The 11,764-nt window shown below is 45.9% G+C and overlaps 1 protein-coding gene across 1 annotated transcript in view; it reads left to right on the top strand.

The window, feature by feature from the left end:
- Positions 1-6,244: 6,244 nt before the first annotated feature.
- Positions 6,245-11,764, top strand: part of BMP6 (bone morphogenetic protein 6) — a 90,684-nt gene continuing 85,164 nt past the window's right edge. The window contains exon 1 of the mRNA XM_032181085.1: positions 6,245-6,686. Coding sequence (XP_032036976.1) covers positions 6,245-6,686 — 442 coding nt within the window. The remainder of the gene's footprint in view (positions 6,687-11,764) is intronic.

Raw genomic sequence — 11,764 nt, 5'->3', positions numbered from 1 at the left:
TGTCTTACCTCTTTCAAGAAAATATGAATTAAACTGGAAACCCAACTTTGTTGGGCATTTGGCTTTATAATAGATAGACTGTTTGGATTAAAATCTTCCTGAACCTGTGTTTAATCTTGATCTAAGTTTAATCTTCAAGTCATAACTCACAGCAAGTTCTGAGGTTATAAGTGGCATTTGAAACCTCACATGTTTTCCCAAGTTTCTTGCTTCTTTACTCAATTATAGTAGCTTTTATGAGTTCAAGGAATTCATCATTTGGCATATCCACTGGCACAAGGGCAGAAATGGGAGGTAATACAAGCTCTGTAAGAGCTTTCCATGTCTGAGAGAGGGTACTTCAGTTGTATCATCCCCTGCTACATTTGCCAAGGCTTAAAGTTGGACTGATCTGAGAAACTTTCTTCCGTGCAGCTCTGTTAAAAAAGAACAAACAAATTAATTGCTAAACAAAAAATGTAAGCCAGAGTTAAGAGTTACTGATACATGTTTACCAATTTAAAACATTAGAACACAGCTGTAGAACAAATATTTGAAAACAGAGTCTTGGTGAAAATCAACATGCTGACCCCCCCCCCTTTACCTCTTTATCCTCTCCCAACCTTAACCTATCATCTAGACATTTTTGCCTCCATTCATTATATGTCATGTGAGCTAAAGGTCATGATCTACCTGCTAAAATCACAGTCTTCCCATTCATCATCACGTTATGAGCTATCCTGTATCAACGTTTACTTTTTTGGCCCACTACGTCAGACAGCATTAGAGGAGGGACATGGGCTGATAGCTCGCCATCTGTCACCCACAGGGAATTGCATGAGAACTTCTCTTGTCATCTTTTTGCTGCATTCAAGTGCTCTCAGCGAGGTACCTCTTTAGCTGGCATCGTTCAGAAGAAATTCAGTTCTTTCTCTGAGACTCCACTGGAGGACAAAAACTTCACAGATTTCATCCAGTACCCACGCCCACTCTGAAGCCGTCTGTACAGGCTGGACATGGCACCATTTTTTTTTTTTTTTTTTTTTTTTACTTGTGGAACAATTATGCAACATACGTGGGTTTATCTGCACAGAGGAAGAAGGTCTGTTTGCAACACAGGCACACCTGCAGTCCAGCTTGTATGGATTACAAGGTACATCTTTCCTACTGTTGTTTCTTGTGACAACTAAAATAATGGGGGCCTAGTGTTATTAAAATCTGGCCTTTGTTTTATGTAGGCTAAAGGTAGACTCTTACCTCTTGTTGGCTAATATATTTCTATATTTTCTGAACCTTCACTTACATTAATCTCAATTCTACATAGAAAATGTAACTTTTAGTTTAAAAAGTCTAATTCACAGGCTGTAGAGAGCAGATTTTTCTCTTTCCCTTGTATGGTCAATGATTTACTTTTCTTGGTTTTAAACAGAAAGCACATTACTAGTAAAAATAAAATGAAAACCAAATACCATGAACAGGCTCAGAGAAAATATATTTATGATATGATATGATATATTAATATTTATTTTATTGCTGCCATCGTAGGTCAGTTTCCCTTAATATTTGATACTATTGACTTCAAATAAACTTTAAGCTATAATTGTTAGCTCTTAAGTATGTCTTTGATAGGGTGGAGATGGTGGACAGGGTTGAAACAGAGTTGGAATTGTTTGTGAAATGTATGCTGTGACTTACTTCACTTTTAACTGTTTGCTTTTTCAAGGATAGTGGTCCAGCTGTGTTACTGAATTAATATTTATAACCATTTTTATAGTATTCTGATCTGGGAAATCATCGTTATATATTTTTAGCTGAGATTTCTAGGTAAAGAAAGCAGTGGTTTGGTATGTGCAAATAAGATGTTGTTACTATTTTTCAAATGTCTGTAATTGCAGTGGAGAAAGTAAGTTCATCAAATGAAAGGAAAAATTTGAGCTTTCATAGCAAGTGCTGTTTTTAGCCTGCTTCCATCTTTGAACTAAGATTATACTAAACCTCTCTTTCCCTTTTCACAAGTAGGCCTTGGAAACGAATGCGCTAAAATTAGTAGGCGTGTTTGCATTTTCAACCTCTCCAAGTGCAAATAATCCATTCCAGCTATGTCTTTATTGTACAACATATTTTTTTTCTTTTTTTTTTTTTCTTTTTTTTTTTTTTTTTTTTTTTTTTTAAGAATGCAAACACAATTCTCTATTACCTTATTACTCCTCCACGTTGCTTTAAAAAAATGAAAAAATAAATCTGCCTCTGCTTGGCCATACAAGCGTGAAACTCGCTGACTGCAGCGTCCTTGCTGACCCCCTCAGGGCAGAAGACTGGCTTTGTTGGAGGTGCTTTGGCGAGTCTGTCTCTGGCACTCGATGGTTCAGCTTGAGGGAAGGTAGGAATGTAAGGTTATAAAAATCCAATGCCTTTTTTGTTTCCAGAAGGTGGAGAAGGGAATGGGGGAAATTGCCTGATTAGTAGAATAGCAAGGTCTATGCTCTGTTCAATAATTATTATTAGTCCCAAGAAAAATTAAATCCAGGGTGTACCATTTTGCTAGGGTTGTACCTGGGATGTTGCATACCTCAGAGTATTGACACAGGTTTTGCATATACCTCCTTATGAATAAAGATGAGATGGTGTATTTCTGGTAAGGCACTGCTTTCCTAAAATAATCAATAACTGCATGGTCATGGACCCTCTCAATTTTCTACAGTATATATGTATTTTTTTACTAAAAGTTTCCTATTAAAAAGTTACATCTCTTCCATTTCACTTCTTCACAGGCCTGGAACTGTTCCTCCTAACTTGTGTAGAAAACAACTAAGAAGTCTAATTTGCTTAAATAAGATTGATGAACGATTTGCTAAACGAAGACAAATGAAAACCAAATGAATTATTTTCAACTAGAAATAGGTAGCAGGGCTTTAATTGCATACAACCTAAACACCGCCACTACCAGAAGAAATTAACTGCTGTAGCTAATCCTTGCGGGCCACATGCCATATCTTGGAACAGGATTCCTGTGGGCGAACAGGTCTGGTAATGGCCACGCTCACAATATGTGACTGACAAAGGACTGAGCAGGTGTGAGTGTCTGAATGCGGGCTGACGTTTGGCTCACAGGCAGAAAAGTAAATGATGATTTTTCTGGGAGAGGTAAGAGATCTGTCTGAATTATCATCTTTTGTTTGTTTGTTTGTTTGTTTTCAGAGAAAAAGAAAAACGTCTTTATTGCCAACTTGCCGATGAGAAAAGCTTCCAGAAACAGACACAAGTTTCTCCCCTTGGCCACCAGATGTCCCTCCTGAGCAGGGAAATCCGATGACCTGAAAGATACCCAAATGTCTGTAATCCACAACATTTTTTGAAGATATGACAGGGAAAGGAAAGTTTGAGTGAAAGTAACTGTTACAGCAGAGCTTTTGGATAGCGTGCATGCTACGAAGGCTACACGACAAACAAAAAATTCTGCCAGTAGCACTACAGTATATGTTTAATTAACTCTTAAAATGTGTGTCGTAGCCTGCAGCAACTACATAATACATAGCCTTCGCCTTCCTCCAGAGAATTAGGTATTCATATCTCTTCTGAAGTGTTCACATCCTTTTTCAGAAACATGCATTTTCAGATGGCAGGGATATCTGAAATCTGTAGCTGTGGGAAGACTTAATTCTTTCTAGTTCTGATAACATTAGCTGAAACCCAAAGTACATTCACATCTACACATGAGAGGCATTTCCAGGGGTAAGCAGCCTACATCTCTGGGGAGCATTGCTGAAAAAAGTCTAAGACTTAAATGAAAATTCACAAAAAGTGCAGTGACTTACTAAGGAGGGCGATTAGCTTCCTAGCTACACGCAGGAACTTAACAAGAAGGTAACTTCATAGGGAAGTACTTGAAGGTTCACTGTGTGCCTATGTCCCTAGACCACATCAAGCTCAGATGCCCAGATGTTGCCAACTGTTATTACAGCTGCTATTTACCGCATAAACCCACAAGCAAATGGAAACATTCCAAATATTTTTCTTTCAGAATAAAAACATACAGGTGATACACATTTGCTACTTAGCATCAGGGAAGCAAAAATGCATGGCAGCTGCCCTGGAGTTTAGTGCTGTCTGTTGCTAAGCATGCACCACCTCTGCCTGGCTTCGGGAGGAGCTGGGGACACTTCAAACCAAAGGGATCATTCTTCAGAGCTAACCATATCATGTGGTACTTCCCTCTGTAGCTGTCAAAACAGGAAGCAGCAGCTACAAAGTCTTGCCGGATAAAGCAGCATAAACTAGAACCAAACTGGAAACTGGAAAGTGACTGACTGGAAAGCGAATGCCACAGAGGCAGCTGTTCCCTTCCCTGACCACCCTGGGGATAAGTATCTGCCTGGGAAATCCCCCTCACACTGACTCCAGAGCTCCTGTGCTTCCTCCCCAGCCTCCGAATGCCCCTCTGAAGACAAATGTATAAAAGGCCTTGAGAGAGATGCAGGAGAGCTTGTGCACTGGGCTCGCTTTTGGGAAACATGGGTTTTCTTAGCAGCACCCCACACCTTGCTGCTCGCTGCCTCTCCCCCTTTAATCAAACCAGCCCCAGGCTTAGTTAGAAAAGTGGATAAAAAAAGTGCACAGTACAAAAGTTTCCCTGGAACAGCCATCCTTACTGCCTAGGGGATGACATGTGAAGGTAATGGGGTCCTGTATAGCAAAAAGGGTGTGTTGGGTCCATGCTGTCACATGCACACTTGCTTTCAAATGAAAGAGTATCTGCATAAACTGAAAAATAGGCCAGCTGCAAAAGTGACTTCCACACTCTTCGCTTCCACCCCGAAAAGGATATCTGTGCTCAGATCTCCTTAAAAACGTTTTTTTTTTTTTCCTTCCGAAACAAGGTTTAAATAACCAATGTTATGGTTCCTTGACTGGTGGAGTTAAAGCACTCATCTGTAACCTAACTTGCACATAAGCAAACGTTCGGTGTAACCTCTGCTTCTGCAAATAACATATTCTGTCTTGAATATTCTCAGCTGTGTCTTTGGGAAACTGAATACGAGCTTATTGCCAGATTCTGATTCTAATAAAGTTAATGGAAATTTTGCCAGTGACTTCAAATGGTCCAGATATTATTCTCAGGGCCAACTCCTATGAAATTATCCCAGTTCAAACCCAGAGCATTTCCACTGATTTCAGTGGGGCTAGCCTGGATTTACTCATCCAGCCCAAGCAGAGTTGAAGCTGATCCTTGAAGTCAGAGGCCAGCACAGGGAAGAGCCAATTCTCGATCAAGCCGACGGCCACTAAAGGGTGTTCGTTTTTATTCCAGTTTTGCGAAGGAGCTGGAAGCAGAGCTTCCAATCCCAGATATTTTCTGTCAGAACCGGCTTGTTCCTTTACAGCAGGAGAACATTTGTCCCAAAACACACGTGTGGATCAGTCCTGCATTGATCAGTGACCCGAAGGGGGTCATCTGTGCTTAGTGCGTGTCCTGTGCTAAGTTCTGCCGGGTGTCCTCGGAAAAGGGACCTGACGCACCCGCTCACCGCAGGATGTTTTCAGACGAGCAGCAGCCCACCCACCTCCGTAACAAACAACCCGCGTTCCCTAAATCTTGCGGACAGGAGGAACGAGCCGCTTTTCCCCGTCACCCCATTTACTTTTATTCCTCCGAGCGAAAAATCCCCGTTGGTTTCGGGGGGGGCAGCGCTGCTCAGAGGCTCCGAGGGCGCAACCTGCGGCCGGCGCCCACCTCCCCGGCCCCTTCCCCGTTCCCCCCGCCCTGCTCCGCCCCGGGGCCGCGCTACCTGCGCCCTCTGCGGCTCCCCGCCCCGGAGGAGCGGCCGCCCGCCCCGGCGAGAGGCGGGGGCGCTGCTGATCTGCCTCGGCCGCCTGCAGCCCCGGTCCCCGTGGGCTGGCTTGAGCAGGGCTGCAGCCTGCGGGAGGGGAGCCCCTCGGCTGCAGCGCGGAGAGGGGGCAAAGTCCGCTCTTCGTCCTCAGCATCACCCTCAGCATCCTCGCCTTGCTTCCCCGACGGGCATGGCGAGCTGAGCCGTGCGCCCAGCAGCCGGGCCGGGGGGCAGCCCCCCGGCTCACCTGAGCGGCGATGAGCGGCGGAGGGGGGGCCGAGCGCTGAGCCCCCCTGGCCCGGCTGCCCCCGGCCGGCCCGCGGCGTTAGGGTGTCGCGGGGGGCCGGGGGGGGTAGGGAGAGGCTGGAGGGCTGCGGGGAGCCCCAGAGGAGAGGGGGGAAGCGGGGAGCTCGCCTGCCTCCGCCCGGCCCGGCGCCATGCCGCGGCGGCTGGCTTGGCTCTGCTGCTGCTGCTGGGCAATGCTGCTGCTGCTGCCGGGCTCCTGCCGCTCCGCGGAGCCCGCGGAGGGAGGCAGCCTCGGGGAGCCGCCGCAGCCTCCTCCCGCAGCCTCCTCGGGCTTCCTCTACCGGCGGCTGAAGTCGCACGAGAAGCGGGAGATGCAGCGGGAGATCCTCTCCGTCCTGGGGCTGCCGCACCGCCCGCGCCCGCCGCCCCGGCAGCCTCCGGCCCCGGCCCCGGGGAGGCTGCCGGCGGCTCCGCGCTTCATGCTGCGCCTCTACCACGCCCTGGCAGAGGCTGCGGAGGGCACCGCGGCTGCGGAGCGGCGTGGTCGCCAGCCGGTGCCCGTGCCCGTGCCCAGCGCGCAGGACAGCGCCTTCCTCAACGACGCCGACATGGTCATGAGCTTCGTCAACCTGGGTGAGTGGAGACTGCGCGGGTGCGGAGCAGGGGGGTTTGCGCGGCCGCGCAAGTCCTCGCCGGGGATGCGCGGCGAGGGGCCGGAGGGTGGGAACGGAGTGGGGCGCGCTGGGGTTGCGCGGAGCTTGCCGCGGGGGAGGGCGAAGCATTCTTCCGCGCCCTCCGATGTTGAGCAGCTAAAGGTGCCCAAACAGAGAAATAATAATAATAAATCATTAAAAGTTGCATTTTTGCTGTGATGGTAACACTCAGAGCCCTTTGGGGCTAAAAGCACTCCTCCCGGGTTTCCGTGCACAGCCGCGGGAGTGCAGGTTGCACCGATGTTCCCGGAGCTGGGGCAGAGTGCCTCCCCTGCTAGCCCCTGCTGTCCCTTTCGTCTCTTTTGAGCCGTCCGAGCTAGTGCGGGGATGAATACGTGACTCCGTGTCAGCTGTTCTGGTGCTCAAGCCCGGGAATGTGATAGAAATGTTGAAATAATTTCTGCTAGACGTCAACCTGCTCTTCAAACAAATCATGCTGTCAGCATGTTGCTGCTGCGAAGGGCTCCGAGGTGGGAATTTCAGTGGGAAAGCCATTAAGCTTTTTACTTGAAGGAGCCCTGAATGCTAGCCTGCAATTATAAGGAAACAGTGTAATTAGATTCAGCCTAATGCGGAGAATGAAAATATTTCAGTTGGCAAATTGTAGTTCCTTTTTTAGTGAATTCCTGTGAAGCTCGAGCGTCTCAGCAGTGAGTCGGCTGAAAACTGGATCTTTTCACCAGTGGTTGCAGAGCTGCAAGTCAGGCACCTGCAAACAGCTTGTGGTGTTTGACAGATACAAACTGGTGTGCATTTCATGTGTTTCCTAATCTAGAGCAAGGGTACGTCTCAGGAGTGGGAAATCCATCCGAGTTATCAGCACTGGTAGATGTGTTCAACAGCTCTGTACCATAGTATCTGTATTTAGAAAAGATGTAGCCCTAGTCCCTGGGGGTGGGAAATTTTTGTACCCGATGGAACTCCCTGGGCAGGTCAGAGGTGCATCCCCTGCGCTGTGTTTTCTTTGCTGCTTTTGAGTGCAGCGTCCTGAAACCAGCTGGTAGCAAAGCCAGCAGAGTCTGTGGCTAGCTCAGCCCCTGAGACACGTGGAAATAGCGTGTGGATTTTGCAACCAGAGAGCAGGTACCTCTGTGCTCCCTTTTGCTGCGCTGCTCCCCTCCCAGCCTCTCCAAATCTGCCTGTCCTTCGGGCAAACTGAGCTGCTGCCGGCGTCTCTCTCCTTTGTCCTGGGGACTTTAGAGACCCGTGCATGGAGCACGTGATTTTAGTAAGCACGGCATTGTCCCTGTAGCTTTCTGTGAGCAATCCCCACAGCAGTTTTCTTGAGGGGTGCTTGGCAAAGTGCCGGGCAGTTCCTGGAGGAGCTGATTTCAGGGAGAAATTTGAGCATGGGGTGTTTTTAGGTGTTAGCACCCAGCTTTATAAAGCATCTGGCAAGCAGTATTAAACAGTAGACCTGAAAGAATTTGTTTCTTTTGAAAATAAATGTATTCATACGATTCATATCAGTTCTAATAATTTCTATCTAGACACTTATGTAACAACAAGGAAAATTATTCATGTAAAGTAGTAAAATCGCGCAATTGAAATGCTGGTTAGGAGTTTCAGGAAGTATGAATCAACTGCAGAAATTTCTCATCAACTTCCAAGTTCCGAGTCATAAACCGTAATGTCATTGAACATGATTGTTTGTTACCAATGTGCTTGCAGAGCAACTGACTGAAACCAAAGAACTCTTCAGTTGTTCTCTGCAGCTCCTCTGACTTGCCAGGGATTTTTTTTTTCTTCACGTGTGTATGAAATTATTGTTTCCAACAAACAATAATTCATGGCAGAAGACTAGAGGAAGCCAGAAGTTATACTGTGATATGGAAACTGAAGGTGCAATGGGTGAAAACCAGCCTGTGATCTATTGGAGTGGTTTATTAGGATGTAGTCTAGAAAACGCAGACACGGATGGTGGGGACCAGAGCAGAAAGGGAAGAGCCCTGCCCCTCAAAGACACTGACTATTCCAGGGGGGTGTATGCCAAGCAATCCTAAAAGCTTACAGCTTAAGTGTCCTTATAAGCAAATCCTGCCAGAAGGATTTTATTTATTTATTTATTTAATTTATATTTCTGCATGGAGTCAGGCCTCCTATAATGACTTGCATTTGGTTATAATCAGCTTCTGAATAGCTGTGTCCATGTTCAACCTTAAAGAGTTGTTTTTCTGTTACTGAGGTGACAAGCTACCGAAGAGATCTCAGTGGCCCTTGCCATTTTCTCAGAACCAGAGGTGTGTGGTATTATTTGAGTATACCTCACACAGATTGCCTTGAAGGTACGTGTGGATGAAGGAAGCATGTAGATATTGGGGAACTACTGTAGATATTGGGGAACTACTACTCTACAATTTTCAAAGTGTAGAGTGTGGGATTTGTCTTGCATACCTAGTGATGTCTGCACTGTTGTATGGACTTGTGAGATGTGGTCAATAATTCCTTGAGGGGCTAACTTCAGGGAAACTTGGAGAATTCAACATTCCTAGGATATATATAGCACTTTACTTTGTTAGGCACCTGGGAAGCAGTACCAGGGAGTATCATAAGTGTCTGTTTCTGTTGCAAGTGAAAACACACAGAAGATTCAAACCAGTTCATATAATTTAGAGAATAAATTTAATTTGTCAATCTAGATATCAAAACAGATTTTGATAGAAATTACTGGCTACCCCAGGTAAACCTGCTTCCTGTTATGGGAAGATGATCCCCAAAGTATCTAATTTCAGGCATTTTAACTGGGACGAGGCACTCAAATAGTGCCTATTTCTTTCCATTTCTCTCATAGGAAGCCTGAATATCAAGTTCAGATAGAAACATCTGTGTTTTGGATCTCTCTATTTGAGGTTTATCAGATCAACCCGGGCACCAAAATTCTGTGCCAAGGGAATGGTTGTACAGCAGGGGCTGAGGTGCTGGAGGGTGTGTTATGGATCAACGAATATCCTCATGAAACCGTTCCTCTTCAGGAACATCCCTGATCTAAATGTGGCACAGGCACATCTTGACACAGTGCTTTTTTTGGGGAAGAAAAATGTGTTAATATTTCCTATTTGACTAGTATACCTTCCTCATGGCACCTAGTAGGGTTAACTCTTCTTTATCCTCTTGGTATGACCTGGGGTTGGTATGGATATTGCTTTTTGAGAGAGTTATGCTGGACTGAGGGCTAGACTCAGGCAAGTGTCCTGTTTTTCTTCCAAGGCTGCTCTAGTGAGAGATGTATCAAGTCCCTCACAACAAATGCCTGCTCTCTAAGTCCAGGGAGATGAGGAAAGAGGAGCCACTATTCAAACCAAACTGCAGGCATGGGCCGGGGGCTGTGACTGATCTGATGTCCCCTTGGTTTCCTCTGAATCGTCATTGCTGAAGTGAAAGGGAGATGTTCTCTGGTCCCTGTTTCACTAGCTGATGCCTTTAGAGAGTGGTATGTGCAATTCATAACAGCAGAAACAAGACTCTGGAAGGCTTTTCTAATTTGACTGTTAACAGAATTACTCCCTGTGTAATGGGAGGAACAATCTTGATCAAAACTGAGAAGCTTATCTGGTCTCTTATCCTTGTGATTCCCTATCCAGGCAACCACACTGAGAAGAATATGTGTGCTTCCCCTATGAAGGGGGAAAAAAAAACACACAGTAACCCAAATCTAGGGCTGTTGACAGCCAGATAGCAATGCAAGCAACGTCCAAACTAATCCAAATTCGAGGGACAACTACCATAGAAAACACACTTTTGAGTTGTGATGGCTGATTATCCGCAGTATTGCACATTCCTGTTGCCGCCTAACAGCATGAATTCACTGTATCACTTTATTTCTGGGAGAAAATGCTCACACCTATATGTCAAAAGACCCACAGGTCTCTTGGAAAGATTTAGGACAAACCCAAGGAAAACCCAGATCATCCCTGAAGCTTTTCTGCATTATTTGAGTTGTGGCCATGTTAAAAAGCTTCTTAAATCTTCGAATCCCCAAAACCCAGGCAATTACTGTCTTCCCTGCCAATGTAAAGTTTGCTGTACAAATTCTCTCTCTCGGCTTACCTACAAAGCAGCAACTTATGGATGTGGTGTCTTCTAAATCATCTCTTCATCTCTTTTGGCAGCCTGCACTATCCAGATTTCTTTCTAGGAACAATCTTGCATAAATCCATGGCAAGCACTTATGCACAAGCACCATGACTTTTCATGGGAAGGAAGCAGGACTCCATGTTCATTTCTAAAGCAGTTGAATTTTTTTCTTCTGCAGCATCTGATCAGCCTACCTGTCTTATTACATGCTATCGTGCTTGGTGTCGGGGGATATGGAATTCAGCAACCAAGATGTATCAGGGACGTGGCGTGATTATAGTGACGGGACCTTACCATTCATACTGTCATCCCATCTGTTTATACTCTTGGCCGCATGTTGTAAAGGTCAAGACATCTACTCACAGGGAATAACTGGAGTGTGTGATGCTGTGTATCTGACTGTGCTGCCAGCTGGCTGTGTAAAGCCTCGCTCTCTCGGCATGCGAGCATCCTCCTCCACGTGTGTCCAGAGCAGGCCAGTATTAGAAATCATGAAGCTGATGATGGGAATAAGCTTACTGATATCTGCCAAGACTAGTGTGCTGGGTTTTGATGCCAAGACAGATCCCAAGTGTCAGAGAGCAGCCTTATATTAGCTGTTCAACTGATGCAGCTCAAGGTCCTCATGTATGTCATCTTCCTGAAGTCTCTGCTTGCTAGCTGCCTGCTGGCACGTAGCTGACTGATGACAGGATTAAAGAAAAGGCAAACAGTCCGCTGTCATCCTTTGATTGCTCTTTCCCTTTTTAGAAGGACTTTTTAGGAGTCCTTAGCTCCTTCAGGCTATAAATTTGGGTGACTACAGGAATCCTTCTGGCTTTGGACAGATGTGTGGCTCCAGGAGAAACTGCTGATCAAAATCTGCAGTGTCGAATTTGGTGGAGGGCCACATTTGTATCCAAGCAGTATATCCAGGTGTCAGTG

The sequence above is a fragment of the Aythya fuligula genome, chromosome 2 (genome assembly GCF_009819795.1).
Source record: "Aythya fuligula isolate bAytFul2 chromosome 2, bAytFul2.pri, whole genome shotgun sequence".
NCBI classification, from domain to species: domain Eukaryota; kingdom Metazoa; phylum Chordata; class Aves; order Anseriformes; family Anatidae; genus Aythya; species Aythya fuligula.
Note: the sequence above shows the minus strand (reverse complement) of the source record. Positions and strands in the feature narration are given on the sequence as shown.